Source organism: Entelurus aequoreus, linkage group LG24 (genome assembly GCF_033978785.1).
Source record: "Entelurus aequoreus isolate RoL-2023_Sb linkage group LG24, RoL_Eaeq_v1.1, whole genome shotgun sequence".
Taxonomy (NCBI): domain Eukaryota; kingdom Metazoa; phylum Chordata; class Actinopteri; order Syngnathiformes; family Syngnathidae; genus Entelurus; species Entelurus aequoreus.
The window spans coordinates 15705945-15730295 of NC_084754.1; the positions used below are offsets into that span (position 1 = coordinate 15705945).

Consider the following 24351-nt stretch of genomic DNA (forward strand, 5'->3'; position numbering starts at 1 on the left):
AGCAAAAAATGACATTATGTTAAATGAAGAGTTTCCTAAAGCTGTCTCTGATAGTTGATATAATAATGTAACTGCATCATTAAGCCTACATGAACTCCATGGTGTCCATGAATGAATAGTCTCTCCTATTGCTATTGTACTATTTTTTCAGCTATAGTTACATTAATCATTAGTAATGGAGCAGCCTAGTTTTGAATGGCAGGGTCCCTGCTATCACATATTATAAAAATATAACATTTACATAATAAAAATCAACCACAAGCTTCCCAAATGTTGTAATAAATTAAGCATGATGAGTTGACTTGAAACTGTTTAATGTTGCACTTTTTATATGTAGAAGAAAAGTTTTGTCATTTTATTTAACTTAACTTTAACTTGAGGCAGTTTAATGTTGATTAACGTGGACCCCGGCTTAAACAAGTTGAAAAACTTATTGGGGTGTTACCATTTAGTAGTCAATTGTACGGAATATGTACTGTACTATGCAATCTACTAATAAAAGTCTCAATCAATCAATCAAAAAAAGCACTTTATATGTAGAAAGGTTTTGTTAGGAAACCATTTTGAGCCCTATCTTATTTAGTTTTTATTTTATATATGTTGACCACATTAACCCTGGCAATGGTCCCTGTGTGTAAATGTATGTTATGCCATTGTTTACAAATTTGGTAAATAAATAACCAAAACATTTATATTTTGTTGTTTTCTTACTGTACCGAAAATGAACCGAATCGTGACCTCTAAACCAAGGTACGTACCGAACCGAAATTTTTGTGCACCCACACACATACATACATATACCTACATACATACATATACATACATATATACATATTAGGGGTGTAACGGTACACAAAAATTTTGGTTCGGTACGTACCTCGGTTTAGAGGTCACGGTTCGGTTCATTTTCGGTACAGTAAGAAAACAGCAAAATATACATTTTTGGGTTATTTATTTACCAAATTTGCAAAATCTTCCACCAAAAATAGTTTTCTTAGTGGAATATTTGATGTGAAGTAATCGGAACCTTGGATAGGTCAATAATTCTTAATAACATTGATTTTAAATCAATATTATGTTTTGAGCAATGACTGTTTGAAAGAGAAAAAAAAACAGCTTTGTTTTATTAGTCAACATTGCAACTTTTTCTAAATTACATTTAACCTTTAAGCTTTTTTATTTCAATTTTGTAATGTTTTTGTTTATTTTAATAGTATTGTTAGAATGTGCCGTGGGCATTTAAAACATTAGCTGTGGGCCGCAAATGGCCTCCGGGGCACACTTTTGACACCCCTGCTATATATAATAAAAAATTAAATCTGATAAATCTATGGATAAAAAGCAGAGCCTGGCGACGCATGCACATTTATCATAACTCTCTCGCTCTCTCTGTCTCTGCCCTTCCTTCATGAATGCTGCTGCGCGCACAATTTGTTATGTTTTTAACCTCTTCTTAACCCTGAACGTACATTGAAAATACATGCAACCCTAACTCAAAATGCCGGACATTTGAGGCATTTAAGAAACTCCGCCCTGACAGCTCCGCAAAAGAGGACATGTCCGGTGAAAAGAGGACGTATGGTCAGTCTATCGTAGCCCGTTAGCTGCTAGCATGCCGTGTGTTGTGCCTCGGTGTGCATTGTTTACACAACGTGCGTTACGCTACTTAATATGTCTGTGTGGAAACTCATTCGGTACACTAACAAGAAAGTTAGATCATATTACGCCTATACTGGCTCACCTGCACTGGCTTCCTGTGCACTTAAGATGTGACTTTAAGGTTTTACTACTTACGTATAAAATACTACACGGTCTAGCTCCAGCCTATCTTGCCGATTGTATTGTACCATATGTGCCGGCAAGAAATCTGCTTATTAGTGATTCCCAGAGTCCAAAAAAAGTCTGCGGGCTATAGAGCGTTTTCTATTCGGGCTCCAGAACTATGGAATGCCCTCCCGGTAACAGTTAGAGATGCTACCTCAAAAGAAGCATTTAAGTCCCATCTTAAAACTAATTTGTATACTTTAGACTTTAAATAGACCCCCTCTTTAGACTAGTTGATCTGCGGTTTCTTTTCTTTTCTCCTCTGCCCCCCTCTCTCTTGTGGAGGAGGGGGGGACACACAGGTCCGGTGGCCATGGATGAAGTGTGGCTGTCCAGAGTTGGGACCCGGGGTGGACCGCTCGCCTGTGCATCGGTTGGGGACATCTCTGTGCTGCTGACCCATCTCCGCTCGGGATGGTTTCCTGCTAGCCCCACTATGGACTGGACTCTCACTATTATGTTAGATCCACTATGGACTGGACTTTCACAATACTATGTCAGACCAACTCGACATCCATTGCTTTCGGTCTCCCCTAGAGGGCGGGGGGTTACCCACATATGCGGTCCTCTCCAAGGTTTCTCATAGTCATTCACATCGACGTCCCACTGGGGTGAGTTTTCCTTGCCGTTATGTGGGCTTTGTACCGAGGATGTAGTTGTGGCTTGTGCAGCCCTTTGAGACACTTGTGATTTAGGGCTATATAAATAAACATTGATTGATTGATTGATTTTCTGTGCTGTTAATGCCCATCTTGACTAACTAGGTTAATAAAAGTGTCACTGACTGTTTACAGTACAGTTGTCATTCACTTCAATTTCAGTGAATCTCGCTAAAAAAAAATGAATATCTTTATATGTATACTTTCACCGGAAAATATATTGAGATATATATCGAATATCAAGTTTAAGTAAAAATATATCGAGATATACTTTTTCGTCCATATCGCCCAGCCTGGATGGATAATACAGGTAAAAAAAACACACTAAGACTTTGTATAGTGAAATGTAAGGTGTTGTTTTTCAGTGATATACATTGTCTATGCATTGAATCAGTGCAGCTGGAAATTGAGCTACTGTGTACGACACTGTGGTGTCAGAATGTAAATACAATACATATTGATTACATCACAAAAGCAGCTAACAATAACATTTGAAAATACGAATTTTCCCTTCCCGCTATTACAAAGCAAATTGGCCAAACACAGAGGGCGATGTGGGTAAAGTGGCACAAGTTAAACATGGTAGTAATAAGCAAAGGTGAGACAGGACAGGGAAGGGAAGGAAGCAGAGCGGCAGCCAGGCAGGCCGACAGGGCTGAGTGAGGAACGCCTGTGTTTGCGTGACTAAGTGAAAAGGAAGAAGAGGGAGGGATGGAGAGTGGGAGCCACAGCAATCCAAATAGTTAAAAATAATAAAATTCCACACAATAGGCAACAATTCCCCCTCAGCCCTGTACAGTAACATCACAGAACCGCAGCTTCACTAAGACCAGAGATCAACAGAAAGGTTGGGGGTTGCACACACTCGTCATGCATCGCTTGCTACCAACATACCAGTCAGTAAGGTGAGGTAATGTGTCCGCACATTTTCAACTCTGTGCCATTACTTACTATATTCCTGGTTGCGACAAGCATCCGATAGCTGTTCCTTTTACCTTCTGGCCAAGTAAAAAACATAGGTAGTTTTGTTTTTTTAAACACTGGTTGAGGAACGTGGATGGTTCCCTTTACTTTTTTTATTATATAATCAAGCACCTGTTTGCAAAAACCATAATAATTATTCAACAGGTTGATCACTAAATTGCCTTGCAAACAATAATAGATCAATAAATCAGAAAAATAAAATAAGGGTGCACATTTAGGGCTTAAATGATGATTGCACCTCAAAAAGATATTACAATGTGGCCCATTGTCTATCATTACGATCCCAAAAAGAGCTATCTTGAAGAAATCGTTTAATTTAAAACAGCCACTGGGGGGTAACGTAACACTGAGGCAAAACGTTGCCATCTAGTGTCAGTCAAACAGATATAAATCAGCTCCTCCCTCATAATCGCTTAGTAGGGATGTTTTGTTTGTCCATGTTTTTCTCTCATTGTCATAAAGGTTATGGTGACTGTAAAAGTTTACAGAAACACACATAATGGAAAGTCAATTCCAAATATTTATTTTGTCATCCACATTTGACCATCAAATAATACAAAATGTACAATATATGGTATTCCAAAATTGTTTTGTCTTGTTGATTTTCACAACTAAAGCACAAAAAATGTAATGTTTAAAAATTATTTGTGATTTTAACCAGGCATCATTACGTGCCTGAAAACTGAACTAAATACATAAACTATTAAAAACAAGAAAACGTTTGAATTTGAGTGATTGTATTAAAGTAAGTACATTTGCAAAATAACTTGTATATACACGTAGAAATATGAACAATCAATAATAACTACACAGCTTCACCCCTTTTGCTTTGCTGTTTTAAAGCACAACAATATTTACTAATCCTAAACTTTCTTTCCTGGACTTGTGTTTCTCTCTCCTCACCGATGACCTCCCACACCCACTTGTGTCTGCTCCCAAAGCTGCCCTGAATGATCAAGTTGATTGGCTGAGTCATGTCACATGAGAGGAATTAAAATGTGTGTAGTTGGTCTGTGTGTGTCCAGTGTAAACGGATGCTTGAAGTGAGTGTAAAAAGGAGGCGACATGGAGTTTCCTTGTGTTCTTACTAGTTGGACATGTCGGATGTGTGTCGGCTGTGTTACAGGGCATCCGTTTGGTATGCAGTGTGAGTTAAGGCTTTGTTGGCAGGAGTGACACCCCGCTGCGTTCAATGATTTCTGGCAAATGAAAGCATCATATATTGCCATCTACTGGCTTGTCCTTGTCAAACCTCAAAGGTACTTGATTTGAACTGCATGAAAGCCAAACAGGTTGAGATAGGATGAATTAGGAAAGAGTCTTTCAGAAGTCTGGGTCAGGATCTAAACGAGAGGCCAGCTTTTGAGGATCCCTGCACCCTTTTTGAATATTATTGTGATCTGAGGTTGTTGGGTCAGATCAGGTCAGGTCCTTTCTATCTGAACCACCAAGTAATTTAAGTTGTGCATCCAGGTTTATGTGCTGCCATCAATGGCTGGTGCTCTAATAGCAACTTTGTCACCTAAATCACACCTTAGTATAGTAAAACAAAATTATTGTGTGTAATGAAGCACTGCAAATTCAATATTTTATAACGTGACATTAAAATGTTGACAAATTCTAATGCTCAGATTTAGTTTAGAATGTTTTACTAAACCAGCTACTTATCTCATGATTATGTCCAAATGTAACAAACACTGGAAGATCGACATGCAAAATTGGAATAATTTCATCTCTTGGACTACTTTCACTCTCAGTATAATAGTTTGAAGCAGACATTCCTGTAATTATTGTATGAGTGATAAAGGTGATGCTCCCAAGAAGCACAGAAGACTAGTGATGCAATCAGCGAGGCTCATTTCTCTGCTTGCGTTCATTGTGTGTGAAATATCTGTCAAGCAAACATAACATTGTGGATCTAAATACTAAAATGTTCTTAGCATCCCACTGGTGCCTGGAAGAGCCATGCACTGCCCAAAACAGAACCCAAATTGTGTTTCCACCACTCTAAAAACAACATGAGGAAAAGGTTTGAGATTATCTTCGATACATGGACGCATCACAGCTTTATAGGAATATGTTGGGGGTCAGCTAAGGCTGCATCTTACTAAGCAAAAGATAGAGAAAGTGCTTGAAAAGTTCAGTACAATGACTTTGACTGTGCAACAAAAACTGCAAATTAATTAGACTTTCTTCATACCTCTGTCACATTGATGATTTCAACCACTGTGTGGAATCTGCTGACACTCCAGAAATAATAATCCAGAAATCCAGAAATGCTGGGACCCATCCAACATCCCATTCATATATTCCCAGCTTCACTCTCAGGGAGCTTTCAACGTGCACCCTCATCACTCCGCTCACTTAAGTGCTGCAACTGGAAGCGACCGGCAAAGCTCGCATACTGTTGCAAGTCCATAAGGAGAGAAAATATAAATGACTATAGATAACAAGACACAGGCTTTTTTTTTTTTTTAAATGTCAGGGATTTTACGTAACTGAGATTTTTGCAGGGGAAAAATTACAAAAATGTTAAAATGTAGTATAATTCAAAGTAAAAAAAATACACAGCATCAGGAGCAGCTAAGGGTTCAGTATCTTGTTCAAGGATACTTCGGGATGGTGACAGGGGGACTGAGAAGGTTTCCACAGGTATCAGCAAATCTAATGTAATGCATTTTAATGCCATTTTTAATGCCACTTAAAACAATGTCCTACAACATATGGCTATTAAATATAGTGAGAAGCTTACAATTGTCTATATAAACACAATCATAAACATTTGACAATGATAATATTGAAAAGTTTAAAAGTTGATGCCCATTGAGAAAAGTCTGGATGTCTTTTTGCACAGGCTGCAGAAAGTGTATCTGGGTTTACAATTGACGGGCTTTAACCAGCCAGCCAGTATTCATGTTCTCACTTTCGCCAGAGCATGAGCACATTCACAGGATGTAGCATTCCAAGCATCAGGTGTTCTGACTTCATGCACCGGCCGTAGACAATAGCCAATTAAGAGGTTCCTTCCGCCTGTCAATCATCACACTGTAACTTCAATCAAAATTATTAAAAGGGAAACTGCACTTAAGCCATCTAAATAAACATCAAATTCTGAATTAGTTTAGCAATATAATATACCCAGAAGTATTTTTTCTATCTCTTTAAAAACATGCTGTAAAAATGAAAATATGCCTTTTAATAGCCACAAACTGAAGGATACATTTTTAATCAGGATACAATTACAAAAAAATAGTTAAAAAGTTGTATGGAATATTAAATTAACATTATTCTAGGAATGCATATGATGCATGTGTTTGGAAATGGATGACTGATTAAACAGTTTAGAAAAAGACATGCCATAGAATGTTATTTGAAAAAATGCCAATAAGCCCTTTAAATTCATTAAAAAGAGGCTAAGTCAAACATCTTAATTAGATCGTATTTTACACTCTCTTAGGTGTTTAAAATGGGTACAGTAGATAGCAAGTTATGTATAAAGTGTCAGGCAGCTTAAAGGGGAACTGCACTTTTTGGGGAATTTTGCCTATAGTTTTTGAGAGACAAGAAGACAAAAGTTTTGGGTTTTTCCCGCTTTCTAACATATAAAAATTGTCTTGTTCTTGGTGGAAAGCAATGCAGCTAATGGGAGCAATCAATTCTACCTCTAAATGACTTTAAACATGCTGTCAAAAACCGTCAACAATACTTCATTTACATTCTGAAACCTGTATAATAACCAAACTGGAGCGACATTGTTATTTTAAGAGCGAACACTGAGGAACTCTTTTTCCAGCGTACTATCACATCGGCGTGCAACAGTATTAGCCGTAGAAGCTAACTACGGAAAGAGATAAACTAGCTTCTACGTCAGCACGAAACGCGTTTGAGTTTGTAATGCACAACACAATGCGATAAGACACCAATCTGTACTGACTGAAAAACATGAACAATCATATTACAGTATCTGTAAAGTATTAGCCCACATTTCGTGTTTTGTTTGTACACAGCTAGCTCGACAGCATATGCAGTGTAGTGTACGGTGATGTGCTGCATGTATCATGATCAATAGTATAGTGACTCACTCGATGGGACAGTTGTCTGTTTGGTGAAGCTGGCCGGGGACGTTTCCAGTTGATTTGGGCACTCCATTAATTCGGCATAGCTTGGATCAAAAGTTCCAGATTTTCAGCGTGACCATGTCGCATTCTCTCAACTTCTGTTTGCGCCAATGTTTCCGCCTCTTCTTCGTGCTCGCTTCTATAAGCAGCACTTCATCCTCCATATATTTAGTTTAAAAAAGATAAGTTGTGAATCCTAATTTGTCCAAAAGTAGCCTTCTTAGTTGTCTATTACCAGGAGTGGAAACGTAATTGTTGTAGGAAGTCGGAAGTTCGCTGCTATGGAAACGGAAACAAATGCGCATAAGAATTAGTTACGGCTGTGCATAAAATGACCAAAACATAGGAGTGTAACGGTACGTGTATTTGTAATGAACCGTTTCGGTTCGGTTCGGAGGTGTACCTAACGAGTTTCCACACGAACATATTAAGTAGCCGCCTCCGCTTCCTTCTGCCTCTGTTTCTGTCAGTACTCTACACAGCACCCAGCATTGTCCCACCCACACAACCATCTGATTGGTTGCACGCAGAGCGGTAACAGCCAATCAGCAGTGCGTATTCAGAGCGGTAACAGCCAATCAGCAGTGCGTATTCAGAGTGCATGTAGTCAGTGCTAAGTGTTTAGCAGGTAAGCATCAGGCAGCGGGTTCTCCCCAAATTAGAATAAACACCTCCCAGTCAACTACTAGTAACATCACTATGAGCCCGTTGAAGTTCTAGAAACATAAACGGCAGCTTCAGCTCGCTCGCAGTCCTGGCTTGAGGTGAAGGCTAATTCGCTTTTAGCGTAACGTTAGCTCATTTTGCTGTGTGTGTGTGTGTGTGTGTGTGTGTGTGTGTGTGTGTGTGTGTGTGTGTGTGTGTGTGTGTGTGTGTGTGTGTGTGTGTGTGTGTTACGGACAGCAAAGCCCTGTCTGTCTGTTATTTCACTTTACCTTTTTCTGTGTTGATTGAGCTTTGTTGAAGCAGCAAAAAAGGACATTATGTTAAATGAAGAGTTTCTGTCTCTGATAGTTGATATAATAATGTAACTGCATCATTAAGCCTACATGAACTCCATGGTGTTCAGGGATGAATAGTCTTTCCTATAGCTATTGTACCATTTTTTCAGCTATAATTACATTAATCATTAGTAATGCAGCAGCCTAGTTTTGAATGGCAGGGTCCCTGCTATCACATATTGATGAAAATATAACATTTACATAATAAATCAAATACAGGCTTCCCAAATGCTGTAATAAATTAAGCATGATGAGTTTACTTGAAACTTTTTAATGTTGCACTTTTTATATGTAGAAGAAAAGTTTTGTCATTTTATTTAATCTGAGCAACAACTTGAGGCAATTTAATGTTGATTAATGTGGGCAGAATTATTATAGTGTTCCCAATGTTAAAAGGATAAAGTCATTGTTTACAAATTTGGTAAATAAATAACTAAAAAATGTATATTTTGTTGTTTTTTTACTGTACCGAAAATGAACCGAACCGTGACCTCTAAACCGAGGTACGTACCGAACCGAAATTTTTGTGTACAGTTACACCCCTACCAAAATACGGTAAATATTGTACATTTTACATATTGTTATGATCGTGTCTGTTACTACATTATATATAGATTTGCAGTGTGTATATAAAACGTGGATGTACGCTTTTGAAGTTGTTTTAGAAGCCTTTGAAGGCTGCAACGGTGACTCCCATTGGCTATGGAGGCAGCGCTTTTGGTCCTTACGAGACCTCGTGTCCAGTTTGAAAGCCAGAGACGAAGAAAAGAAACACAGACATAGAAATGTATTGATGACCGCAATAATATTAATCGCTTGATTGAATGACGTCTTGACTATCAGCCAAGTCCTACAACTGTATTACATTTTGTATTGTCTCTGTACATCATATTTAAGGCTTTTTAATGCCGTTTAAAGCCTTAATTTTCGCTAAATCCATTTAATGACATTTAATGCTGTTTAATGCCCTGCGGATACCCTGGCTGAGGATCGAACCTGCAACCATCCAGATTGTGGCCAACCACTCTACCATTTGAGCCATGCTGCCCCAAAAATATGGTCATAAGTCAAGGCATGTCTTCGTGAAGATCTCTACTGAGTCAGTCTCTCCAAAGGATTTGTAAAGTAAGTACAATGAGTCACATTTAGGTTATAAAACACAACTTACAAAACAGCAAGACAGCAAGAAAATAGGGTCAAAAGTGTAAGGATGTTTTCACAGAGTATAAGCCCTTTGCAGAATCCATCAAATCCGAAACAAGTTTGACCCTGAGGGCAAACCTTAGCAGTGCTTGAAAGCAGTCTGACTGAACAGTCCAAACTAAAAAACTATCTAATTGACTCAATAATATATATATTTTTTTGACTGCCGTTTCTGCCACCACAGCAGCAGCATGTCTACTCTGCTGTGTTACACTCACACGCATGCTTTGCCCCGTCTCTGGACCTCTCCGCTCTGGCATGACTCCATCATGGCCTAAGTCAACTCCCCTGCTCAGCCCCCCCCCCCCCCCCCCCCACACACACACACCCCCCCCCCCCCCCCCACACACACACACTTTGCCACACACGGTGCAGATTTCACACATGCAGACTCTTCCCCCAATAGTGGGATCCCCCCCCACACCATCTAAGCTTGAGGAAAATGGCCGTCACGGAACCCCGCTAACAGGAGGCCTCCCCTTAACCACAAACCAAGAGTAAGGCATGAGAGAGAACAAACACATCACAGATGCAATATTAGCTGATGGAAGGAGCATGGAGAAAGAGGGTCGAGATGTAGGGGGAGAGGGAAAGACGAGGGTAGAAAGGGGGGGCTCGATGTGAGCATCAACCTACAGAACACTCTCCCACATGTGGAGTCAATTAGGAACAATCTTTTGTACCCACTGCTGCAATGGAGAAGGTTCTCTGGGGTTGTGTGTGTGTGTATGCACGTGTGCACGTCCGTGCAGCCAAAAAAATAGGTCAGATATTTGGTTTTATTTGCAAACATTTTTAAAAGGTGGCCGTGGGCCCAGTACAATACTGCACACGTTAATTAAATATGTCATGTGATGAATGCAAATGCCTACTTGTATAACAGAAATCACAGATCGATTCAAAATAATCCACAAAGTCAACACGTACAGACACATGCACACACAACATACTTTAGATGTCATTGGAGCAGTGTAAGTTCAGGCCAGCCGGGAAGGAGAGAGAGGAAATTGGGCTCAATTTTGGAACGGCTGAAATGGCACAGTGAGTGCACCCTCGTCCTCTAGGGCCCAGTATGCATGAATTATGTACATACAAGGTTTTGGTGAGACGAGGCAGCATCTCAAACTTTGCAGTGAATTTCAGAACACTTCCTTGATAGCAGAAAAGAGGTAGTCTCCACGTTTGAAAGTTTCATGGCTGCTTTAATTATGTATCTAATTTGTTGTGTTTACACAATTTTCATTATTCATCCATTTCAAGACAGATGGTTGCCTGTCAGGTGGAAAGTGCTGCATAAACAAGCACCAGCAATTGGTCTTAGGGTATCTGGGCAAAATCAAAATGCAAGAAATAAAACAAAGGCCTCTTGCTTTATAGCTGTGCTTCAAAGGGGCATTCAAACGGTGACTATCGTGAAATCTGAGAAAGGATTGTTTGATTTCATCGAGAAGAAGACTTCAAACACTGTCAGTAATGGCCGATGATAAGGTCACAAACCTGGGCTCAAACACAGGTGTTAATACTTTTTAATAGGGATGTCCGATATTGGCTTTCTTACTGATATTACTCACTTCATAATTCCCTTCCGACACTAACATCAACCAGTTCTTCCCTCAAATCAATGTCAGGTGTTATAGAACAAAGTATTGTGTAAGGGCAAACTGTAGAACAAAGTATGAAACTGTGTACTAATAGAATATTTAAAAACAATCAATTACAGGTATTTTATATTTATATTTTTTGCAAACAACTCCCTTTCTTTCTTTTACACAGGAAGGGAACTAAATTGGAACCAAATATGTAAAACTTACAGTGTGAATGAATTAGCAGTATTAGACATAAAGAGGTACGAATAAATATAAGCTTTCTTCTTCCTACTACTTTTAGGCCATAATGAATTGTGTAAATGTAACAGGTCTGAAACAATTTGTATCATATCATATAATTATAAAGTGCCGCTAAAAATCCCCAGATTATACATGTTTGTTATTTTTAGCAGGCGTTCTGATTTAATTCTAACATTACACAATAGATGTGTGACATGATGCAGGAGAAACTCTTTCTGGACACAGTCACAGATAGACATGTCGTATCACATTTTTCTCTACCTTGTCTCTGTTTTTTTTTGTAGTTCCGCCAGTCGATTTCATTATTTTGCTGCGTGGACTGAAGTAAAACATTGAGAGGTTTTAATAAGTCTAATTAAAAGTACTGTATTGAAGGAAGACACCTTACTCACCCCACACAACCAACACTTTACACTCATATAGCAGATTGTACTTTTTCAATCAGAAGGACACCGCAGATGTATGACGATAAATCCGATATCACGGTTATTGTGACCAAAATTGTCACTGTTATCCTTATAGAGGTATTGTTGAATGTGCTCAAAAAGTACTTAAACACCAACTAAAGTCTGTATAATTTCTTAAATAACTAAAATATATGCAGTATAGGCCTGGGTGATATATCGATTTTATCGATATATTTTTTTGCTGCAGACAATTTAAAAATTAAAAAAATCGATTATATTCTCCTCTTGCGCCGGCATACTTTTTGCCCCTCAGGAGCTTGAGTAGCTGGTGCCGTCCCCTTACTTCCTTTACGGCACACATAGCAAACCATGGCTAATGCTAACGCTAACAGGAGCGAGTCGTTTGTTCTAAAGAAAAGTGTTGTCTGTACTTTGGTTTGGAGCAAAAGGCACCACTTTTCCTACAGGTTTCGTTACAGCCTTATTTCAAAATTGTATAAATCAACTTTGTCCTCAAATTCTCCACAAAAATTCCCCTATAATGACAATGTGAAAAAAACATTTTTTAAATACATTTTTGCAAGTTTAAAAAAATAAAAAATAAACTAAAGAACTAAAAAAACACATGTACATAAGTATTCACATTCTTGATCAATACTTTGTTGATGCACCTTTGGCAGCAATTACAGTCTCAAGTATTTTTGAATATGATGCCATAAGCTTGGAACACCTATCTTTGGGCATTTTTGCCCAATCCTCAGAGATATTTAATCGGCTTCAAGTCTGGCCTCTGGCTCCACTCTACCATTAGGGATGATACTCGAAACCGGTTTTCCCGGTTGTTCGATAAGAAAAGAACCGAGTCCTCGGACTCGTATCCCTTTTTGATAACCGGTACCCGTTATCGAGACCACTATAGTAAAGAAAAAGAGTTGGTTCTTTATTCGAATCCCTGGAATCCCGTCACGATCACAAATGCCCCTTGAGAAATCACAAGAAATTACGTCACGTAGCTCAGTCATTAGGCGCAGATAGGGAAAGCAGGGGCCGGAAAAAGCGCTCCAAGGTGTAATAAAGTTCAAAACAAAAGGTATAATCCAATGAATAACTTTACTGAGAGATTTGAGCAGGGTACAAACACATGACCAACACTTTTACGACCCATCGGAAACATACCAACCAGGCTAGCAACGCACCTTCTTTACCGCAGCTGTCGCAACGTTCTTAAAGCAACCGCAGCACATACATATATGCCATCTCCCTTTCTTAACTTTTGTTTTTCTTTCCTTGTAAACAAAACAAAATCACACTGTATATGTGTTGTCTGTCTAATTATAAATAATGCAGACGAGGCGTGTTGGCTGAGTTCTTGACGCCTTAGCTGCCGAGTGAGACGACATGCAACAACACTTTTCGGGGCTACCGCGCATGCTCGTCACTCCCGTTGCATGCTGGGTAGAGTAGTTGTTATATTCTTAGCTCATAAAATCAAATCTTTCCCCCATAAATAAATAATGTTAACTCAATAAAGTGTATTTCTTTTTTTAGATTTAACTTTTCATTTTTTAGCATTGTAACCACATTTGCAAACAAATTTTCTCCTCATAGAATTTTCTTTCAATAAAGCAATGAAATGCAAAAATGTCAAAGCATCATAACAAACAGTTATGTCAAATAGCAGCAGAAGTGCACTTTTTGGAGAGCTGTATTATTTTCAGTTTTGTGCCCAAGGGACTGATTTTATTTAACACTATAGTATTATTTATACACCTATAGTGATCACAGAGACAGGTTGTTTTTGTGTTACTGTATATATTTGTTTTTCTGAAAAATCCCACTTAATATACTTTGGGTAACAACAGTCAATATTTATTAATTTATTAGATTTTATTTTTTTCTTATATAATAAAAGTGAGCTTTTGTTAAACCAAATAGTGTGTGTTTTTTTCCATATACAACAACCTATCTGGACTCGATAAGAGAATCGATAAGGAATCGGTTCGATAAGAGGATTCGATAATAGGCTCGAACTCGATAATTTCTTATCAAACATCATCCCTATCTACCATACAGGCCTAATTGCTGTATTGCTGCAGAGATGGTTGTCCTTCTGGAAGGTTCTCCTCCCTCTATAGAGGAATGCTGTGGCTCTGACCGAGTGACCATTGGGTTCTGAGTCACCTCCATGACTTGGGACCTTCTCCCGCAATCCTTTAGTTTAGACGGCCGGCCAGCTCTAGGAAGAGTCCTGGTGGTTCTAAACGTCTTACATTGCTCACTGGGATCTTCAAGGCAGCAGATATTTTGATTTACCCTTCCCAGATGTGTGCCTTGATACAATCCTGTCTCAGAGGTCTACAGATAATTCCTTCCACTTCATGCTTGGTTTGTGCTCTGCCATGCACTGTCAAGTGTGGGACCTTATATATAGACAGGTATAAACCATGTCGAATAAACTGAATTTACCACAGGCCGACCCAATTAAGCTGTAGAAACATCTCAAGAATCCATCCATCCATCTTCTTCCGCTTATCCAAGGTGATCAGTTGAAACAGGATGCACTTAATCTCACGTATAAGCTTCATGGCAAAGGCAGTGAATAATTATGTACATGTGATTTCTTAGTCTTCAAATTCTAATAAATTTGCAAAAATCTAAAAAAACTAAGAAAATGTTTTCACAAAGTAAGTATGGGGTATTTATTGTGTATAGAATTTAGGAATGTAATGGTAAACAGTATAATGAAAAACCGCGGTAAAATTTCCGACGGTTAGTAATACCGTTTAAATTTTAAATTAGAGAAAAAACTTCACTTATTAATGAATTTTAGGCAACACTGCTTACTTCCTGGAATTGAAGTCGCAGCAGCGCTGGCACATGCGTGCTAGTGCCGTTCGGCTTGAAAATCAAGACAGACAAACTACACAGACTTTGCCACAGAGATTTCCCCTTAAACAGAGCCAAGCGCTTGGTTTAACTTCATTTTCCTTAGCTTCATTTCCATGGCGTCTCGCCAGATGGCGACAGGTGTGGACAATATTGGAGACGGACGCATCTGTCCCACACAAAAAGTATACAGCGAACGAGAAAACTTTTTGTTGCTTTTATTTTCTCAATACAGCGTCCTTCAACTTTTTGATGTTGCGTTTATTTACTCAATTATCTTTATGTTATGACATTCTGTGTATGTGTCTAGCAGTTAGCACTTAAAGTAGCTGTAATGTTGCGGTAAAAAACAGCTCGTTAAGACGACAGCTGGATCCTTTATTTTATTGTTACATAGACACATGACACTTCAGACTATACTTTTGTCTTTGCTATCAACAAAGTCAACAGTATTTAACGCTACGTCTGTACATGTTGAATTGGGGGGTGGGTGGGGAGACAGCAGCAAGACAATCGCTTCATTCCAAGGCTATTAAATGTAGTCCCCGCTCCACCACCAAAGTATGGCTGACGTTAAAGTCATTCGCAGTAAAAATAATTCTAACCCGAATTTTGGAAAAATGTGTTTTCATGTGCTACTAAATTTTGAGCCGAACGTGTGTGATCGAGTCAGAATATTCCGAATGGCGTGCTTACATGAAGCATTTTTATTCCGGTCAGGTTTTTGATCCGATTAAATATAGCTACTGTTGCCCCATTAAAATATAGGATACATTTTTTTCCAGAAATGTGAGGGGTCTACTCATTCATGCATCATATATACATTACATATACAGAGGGTTAGGGACAGAGCAGTAAAATAAGTGTAGAGATCTCCATCTCCCACAGTGAACAAGACAGGAGTCATCCAGCGTTTGCTTTCTGAACAACATACAAAATAGGAAAAAGCACACGTGCGTGTGTGTCTTCTTACCAGCTGAACATACGCTACTTTATAGTCAGGTTGCTTAACCCTCTGGTTGAGGTGATTCCTCTTCTTGTTGGAACCTGACAAATAAAAAAATAGATTGTATTACCTGCAAGTTTAAACTACATAGAAGGCAAATATGAATTGTTAGACAAGCATTACATTTCAATGTCATGAGAGAAAATGGAGTCATTACATTAGTCTGACTGAAACCACACTTTTAGAATAGAGTACCCGTGTACATAAAGACACCCTGATTAGTGTTTAATCAATACATTTGTATTGAATATGAACCCTTCCTCCTAGTTGGTATAGTTTGAGAGAAAATTAAACAATATATTTTTGGCTATGCAAACAAATCAGTATTTTTTCATGGTTTAATTTTAATTATAAAAAAAACAATAGTATTTATTATTTATCGTTTTGCTAAATTCAATCGGACAACATTATTGTTCCTGTGCATCTTTATTTTAGCTACAGTGGATTGTCAATTGTCATCAGTAGTTTCCGCCTTGTGAAAAACATGTTTGGTTTACTACAAGACTTCAGGTGCAGGCTTGTGATACAATATTACAACTGCCTTCTTGAAACAGTTTCTGGCCCATCCCACTGTTATGTTTATCTTATCTTTTATTTTGTATCAAAAAAAGATGCTATATTTGTTTTCTATGGTTTTTAATGCCTTTTAGTAAGCAGAGTTTGCCTGCACATTCTTTAAAAAAAAAAAATAGTGTACCAGATGGTAGATTTGGCCACCCCAACAATTTTGTCAACCTGCCAGCTCAGTGTGTGTTGTAATAATTGCAACATCCTTCATCCTTCAGTCAAAATTTCCAAAAGAAACTTAACTATTTTATTTAAATAATCTGCTTCATTGAGTGGATTTTGGCTAAATACATGCACACATTGCATTGCAATTGCTGCTCTACGTTACATTTCATAAGAAACAAATAATCTTGGAGTCAATTAAAGGTGTGTCATTTAATTAATGTGATCCTCTGCATGCAACAGAAAATGAGAAACTGTCTTTCTGTGTTTCCCGTAACTATGCTGTAATCTGTCTTTATGACAGTATGTACTGAAGTAAAATATTGTTCAATAATGTGCAATGTTCTGAATAAATGGTAAACATGCAGCATGTGCAGACAAACATGACATGCAGTCATTTAAATAAGACAAATACAATAAAACTATTCATTTTGTTTAATAAAACAAGACACACACCTGTTAAACAATAACGGTACCCTAAACTTCTTGTTGTGAAATTGACATTTTACAGAGAAAAAAACAAACTAAAAAAAAACATTCACTTTCCTGAGGGTATCAGAAATGATGCAAATAAATACACAACTAAGTGTATCGCCTGTCCTTTCCCTTCTTTTAGGGCCACGGTTTTGCTTCTTTTTCTGAAATTTTTGTGAGTCAAGACAACTTTTTTACCTCTCAAAGTTATTTTGTTAGTCATCACGAACTTCATTATAGTAATCAGTGGTGTACTGAATACTATGAGACTTTTACTTAAAGTTAACATTTACTAAACAACACTTTCAAATTATTATTTGTATTCTTTGACTACTTGTATACATCAGTGCTTCTCACCAATGCCTTGGCAAACAAGTGGTGACCCAGATTGTTGGGGTTTTTAAAACTCAAATACCATAATACATGTCCATAAAAAAGTCCAAATAAGTCCAATATAGAAGGCACGCTCATCAAAATGCTCAAATCTGTTTGTTGATGGATACTAGTGGTGAAAATGCCATTGCCATGGTAACAGTTTATAACATTCAAAACATTCCACTGTGGTAGGTTATTAGTGTATGTGTGTCGGGTACATATTGCGAGTAATCACCAAAAAAGTAGCTAACTGCTCAGAAAAAGCCCTTAGCAGAGTTGTAAAAGACTAATTCCCTCCCACCCTAAGCTAACTAGAGGACCCTATGTGGGTGGGAAAGCAAGTTAAGATATGTTTCGCTCTGTGCGTGTGTGTTTGCAGTCAAGCTGAAATGTACAGGGAAAATTGAATAGCTCTGACCTGTAAGACACTGACTTGTCCCACCATAAACAATAATAAAATTACACAGTGGCTATGAAGACTCACACGAGCATGATGGAAAAACATAAAAGTTCAGGTAATCCTGTCCAAACACATACGCACACAGGCAATGCTTTCATAAAACACTTGCAAATGCAAGCACTCCTACTTTCTCCCACTTAGAGATTGCGGTTTGGCAGCCAGATATCACATTACAAATCCCAGACCAGAGGGGTATCCATGGCAACTCCTTCCAAAATAGCCCTGCTACCCATGGAGGAAAGAAAGGGTCCTTTGCACCCCTCACTCTTCTCTGCCTCTTCAAGCTTTCAATGGAGTGAAACTCTCAACATAGACAGGGATACCTTCTTTGACGCACTACGGGAATCATAGAAGCCCCAAGACGCCCCTTTCTACTCATGCACCACTCACGGTTTCCTCCTACCCCTCTCTTGAGGGGCTCTCCAAGCTTTAGTAAACACATTTGAGGGTCATTCACAATGTAGACTAGTGCTAACAGGGATAAGGCTAACTTGTACCCTTAACACACTGTGGTTATACATGTTTTATGTTTGAGAATTGCCAGTCACGTGCTCAAAGATATACCAAGATCATGATACTTTCAGAAGGCTGTGCATACTGTGGACACTGTATGGAAGCTTTAACCGGCGTTTTAAGTAGCTGTTCCGACATTGTTTAGTTCAAGGGAAGTGGTAAAGTGTTTCAAAGACAAATGAGTGGACCCGGAAACATGATTTCCGCTGACAAACATTCCTTGTCTTCACAATGACAGCATATACCTTAATTTCTCGTCTAAAAGCCACTACGACTTTGAACCTCGCGTTTTTATACAATGCTTCGCCTAATTTATGATTTTTTTCCGGGTTCACAAGTTTCACATGCCGTCAATAATTGGCCTTGTCACGTCAGACCAATGAAATTGCTCAACAGGTCACGGTTGACCAATGTAATTTGTTCACATAAATCCAACATACTGTGCACTCACCCTCATCTCAGAAAGGATGCAAGGAAATGCTCACGACCCAAACAAAAGCCGAAAGCTTTCAACACGACGTTCGAAAAAGGAAACGGTCCGAATGTAAATTCACCTCCACCAACGGGCTTCGAAAGTCCAGACCACCACACGTGAAAGAAGGAACAAGCTCAAAGGCCATCCGCATCCAGACACAAGTCTCGCCGTGGGACGAAGCAACCCCAAATCCCCTCAACTCCAACACGGAAGAATCACGCAGAAGGAAGAGAAGGAGAATGAACAGAGAGCTTGACGATAGCTGTTAAAGGCACTGTCTTTAAACTGTTTGAATTGTGATTGAGCGCCTCTTTAAATCGTTCATGTTTCAATGTGTACATCTGTGGCTAGTAGAAATGTTTGCGCCCAATATAAGTACAAAACAAAATTTGTCCTAAAATTAGGTGGGTGTAGCTTAAAACAGGTGCACTTTATAGCCTGGAAATTGAGGTAAGTCACATTATGTTACAGGGTTTCTACAGATATCAGTAAATCTAATTTAATGCTTGTTAATGCCAATCTAATGCACATGTTCTACTGCCCATGGGTATTAAACAGTCAAAAATGTACAGTTGTGTGTATACACACAATTTTAAACTTTTGACAACGATAATCTTGAATAGTTGAAAACTTTACATCGACTGTTATTATCTAGTGTAAGACAATTGGCTCGCAAAGACTGTTTCATCTAAGAATGCATTTTAATTTTTTTTCTGTAGTAGTAGGAGCAGCTGACAGTTGTGGTGGCAACAGCAGAAGTGCCAAAGCAATTTGACATTGTTAACTGCCTTTAATCGCCGACTTGCTTGATTAGCTAACAGCATGTGTGATTTTTAGGGTTGTCCCGATCCAAAATTTGGATCGGATCGGCCGCCGATATTTGCCAAAAAATGCGTATCGGCAAGGCATGGGAAAATGCCGATCCAGATCCAGTATGTAAAAAACTCTGGTCCGTGTTTTCCAACGCACCGATTTAAATATTACATTCCACTTTTCTGCTGCTCCCTAATTTCCGTTCCGCATTTTCCAGCACACCTTCAACACATCCACAGGTCTGTGTCCTAAGCGTTAAGATGGCCATGTGAATCAAAAGTTACAGGTAAAAATGTCAGCTGTCTTTGTGCGATATACAAAATGACTATATCGTGATATTCGAGTATACGTTCTCACGCAGTTGCTTTTAGCAGCTGGCATTACACGACAGGCTCTTCTCACTCTTTCCTGTGTCTCATTCTCACAGACAGCAAGCGCACCTTCTTACAGACGTCACATACTGTCACGACATACGTCACATACTGTCACGTCATACGTCACATACTGTCACGACATACGTCACATACTGTCACGTCATACGTCACACACGTATACGCCCTCTCCCAGCAGAGAGGTAGCAGCACGGCTAACGTTAGCTGTGATGCTATCGCAGCCGTGCGAGTGGTAATACGAATGAAGGAAGAATTAATGAATTCCCCCAAAAAACAGCAGGGGGTCCATCGTCTGGCGGTGATTTGGCTTCAAGTGGGAATATGTCAAACAGACAACCGTCATTTGTCAAGTGTGGAGCAAAAGCGTTGCTATAAAAAGTAGCATTACTGCTAATATGTAGCATCATTTGAAAAGTCACCTGCTAGAAAATGAAGAGTGTTTGAAACTCTGCACGTCAACATCTCCATTCGGTGCCACACGCCCACACCATCAAAATGCCAAGGCAAACATTTCCAGATCAACACCTTATGAAAAAAATAGTGATTTTTTTAGTTGTGATTTCCTTCTCTGCATGAAAGTTTAAAAGTAGCATATATCAATGCAGTATGAAGAAGAATGTTTTAATGTAGACACATAGAATCATCATACTGCTGTGATTATATGCATCAAGTGTTCATTCAAGGCTAAGGCAAAATATCCACATATATATCGTGTATCGTGATATGGCCTTAAAATATTGCGATATTAAAAAAAGGCCATATCGCCCAGCCCTAGTTCAATGATGCCATTTCTGTTTGTCATGTATCATTTGGTCTATTTTGTGTTTATCCTTGAATAAAAGGTCAGTTTCTTGTTACCAACCATTGTGTATTATTCAAACTCACCTAATTCAGCTGGCTAGTTGTTATCAAGAGTACTAAAACCCTTTTCAACATGAATCTGACAACTAAGTAGGCTAACTAACTTTAAACTTTAATACATGCTCGGATAGGCCAGTATCGGTATTGGATCGGAAGTGCAAAAACCTGGATCGGGACATCCCTAGTGATTTTACCACATTGATGCCCATTGAGCAAAATTTGGAGTCTTTTTGCACACGTTTCAGAACACTTCTTTGGGTTTACAATGGACAGGCTTTAACCAAGTTTAAAAAAATTAGCGAGCTAGCTACTTTTGATTAAATTTCCCATTCTCCCGAAATGTATTCATGTTCTTGCTTTCGCCACAGCATGAGCGCGTTCACAGAATGTAGTATTCCAAGCATCTGGTGTTCTGACTTGGCCGTAGACTACAGCCAATCAGAAAATTCCGCCTGTCAATCATCACACAGTACCTTAAATCAAAAATGTAAATCAAAGGGGAACTGCACTTAAGCTCTCTAAATAAACATTCAATTCAGAATTAGTTGATCAATATAATACACCCAAAAGTAATTTTTCAAAATGTATCTCTTTAAAAACACGCTGTAAAAATATATTAACTGGAGAATACATTTTTTATTTGAGATACAATTTTTTTTTAATTTTTCAAAGGTTTTATAGAATAATAAATTACAGGATACTAGGAATGCAAATGATGCATATGTTTGGAAATGGATAAATAATTTAAATATTTTTCAAAAACATCACTAGGGATGGGCACCGAATCCGGTACTTTTTTGCACCGACCAAACCCCGCCGGGCACCAATTAACGCAAAATCCAACTGTGCCATGTTTTGGTAGCTGGTTTGCGCGTGATGTCATGTCCAGTTGCAGTCTCAGCTGACTCTAACAAAGGAGTACCAATAAACGGTATTAATGACAACAGCAGTAACATTCCCGACGGTTGTTAGCATTAGTGTTTTATATTAAAATGTGCGAAAAGCAATGGTTGAAAACTGCACATTGATAAACTCATGGACTGACTGACGCTAGCTCGATAGCTTAAATGCTAACATGAAAACATTAACATCTTTCGCGATTCTGCCCACGGTTTCTTTGACGTGGAAATCATAGCCCTATATATTAAATACAATTAAATAACATGTACTTGACTTTCAAGGTGAGGTAGGGACATGCCGTTAAGGGTATGGGGGTAATATGATGGTAAGAAAAATACTGGTTGGTGTGTGTGTGTGTGTATGTGCGTGCGTGCGTGCATGTATAACTACTTAGGGCTCTAACGCCAAATTAGTAAGCAAAAGCTCTGTGTTTGTGTGCAACCCTACTGGTTTGTCTTGGGACATCTGGAGGTTGGAGTTCTCAATCATAAGATTGTAAGATAAGCAACAGTGTGTGTAAGATGAAAAGGCAGCCAGGCAAAATGCAACAGCAACTAAATGCTAGAATAAGACAAGGCAACCAAACCCAACTCTTCTGTGTACACAAGATAACGTCACTGCTCCACTGTGTGACAAACACTGACTATGTTTTCACGCACTAAATTAGTCTGATTTCTCAAATACTTCGTTTTTTTGTATTGTTACACCTACATGTGAAGTCTCGGTGTCCATGCATGCTCTCTAATGCAACTACTGGTCATACGCCGTGTGCCTCCCGTACACTGGGGGCCACTTATTTCCTTTTAGCGTGGATTAATGTATTAATTTTCCGGTTGACCTACGACGTCACACCAAAACAAGAAATCTTTGCAGCTCTTTACATGTCAACAGCCCAGTTCATGTTGTAGCCGATGACCGCTGTAATATTGCCACAGATTACAAATATTACGCATTTACAGTAATGGCTATTCTGGTGTTAAATAGCAGACAGAATCAAAAAAGTGATCTAAGATTGAGCAACGAACATGACACTACTACCAAGAAGGTCTCAGAATTGCTGGATTGGATGCGGGTCTAAAGCAAAGACTTTTGGGAGAGAGTTGTTTTGAAGAATTTTGGGACGGAGAATGGAAAGACAACTTTCAAATGTCTCAAAGTTCAATCAATAAGCTCTGTGGATTGATGGAATGAGTTTGAGTCCGAAGGAAAAAACTGTTCATTCGTGCCCCGATACCGCTTCAAATGAGGGTTGCTATTGTTCTGGACAACCTTGCCAATTGTGCTGGATACAGATTATTGCTAATCAGTTTAGAGTTCCCAAATGCAGCATGAAAATATTTGTGTACGCTTTCTTCTTTGTCTAGTATACCTGCTTCTCTTCCATCTCACCTGTATTTGTTTGGGAGTCCAAATGAAGCCAGCATTTTCTCTTTCTTTGGCAACCTTTTTAAATACATTTCAGTATTGCTTGCTTGCTCCGCTGCTTGTATGAATAAGTTATCACTTAACTGTTTTGGTCTTTAGGAATGGGTAGTTATCGGTAAGCTTGAAAAAAATAAGTATATAGTGTGTCCCTACTTCTTATCATTATTTTTCTGCACATGAACACAGATTCTTTCTGAGATGTGATATTTGATTGAACACCTTGCTCCCAACTTGCATAACCAGTTTGAGGAGGTAATTTGTGCACGCAAAAATTATGATAATCAGCAGAAAGAAAACCTTTACTAGTTTGACCCAATATTTAATTTCTATGCCAATATCAGTTGATAATATCAATCGGTCGATTTTATCTGACATCCTTTATTTACACTAATAAATAGGGATTCACTATGTCTGGCCAAAGAAAGATAGACACTTACCAAATTGTATCCTGGTGCGAACTACTCCCACTGGGACGTTATAGATCTTCTCCAGGTAGTTTTTAACGTCATTCTTCGTCATCCTAACCAGACATGCCAGGGTAAAACAGAAGATAGAAAAAACAGACAAGGTCATGTAAGACTCTAGGTAGCAGTATTAAAGGGTAATGATTATATTTATCTTGAACCAATGGAGGCCAGGCAGTGACATGTACACACAATCTGCTGTAATATGACTTATTAAACTGCAAAACACTATATTCATAAACACACTGTATATCCAGTTGTATCCCTTTGAGGCAAGAAAAGTCAGAACAGAAATGTGAGTGATGGTCTTCACCTAATTAGCTGTATGTATTGATCGTGCACAGTGAAACCCTATACAGGAAGCTGGCTTGGCACCAACCAATCTCCTGGCCCATCCAAGCTTACGGTAGCCCATTGGGCAGCATTTGAAACATACCGCTCTGACCAGAGGAAGAAAGGCTTTTAACTGCTAATCAATTTAGCCAATTGGATTAGCCTGGTAGAGAGCACTTTCCAAATGCCTGACAAAGTGCTT

At 38.7% G+C, this 24351-nt stretch overlaps 1 protein-coding gene across 1 annotated transcript in view; it reads right to left on the bottom strand.

Moving 5' to 3' along the window:
* Positions 1-24351, bottom strand: part of mrpl23 (mitochondrial ribosomal protein L23) — a 106999-nt gene that overhangs the window by 42968 nt on the left and 39680 nt on the right. Inside the window, exons 3-4 of the mRNA XM_062035514.1 lie at positions 23790-23872; positions 15903-15976 (exon numbers count right to left, since the gene is read on the bottom strand). Coding sequence (XP_061891498.1) covers positions 15903-15976; positions 23790-23872 — 157 coding nt within the window. The remainder of the gene's footprint in view (positions 1-15902; positions 15977-23789; positions 23873-24351) is intronic.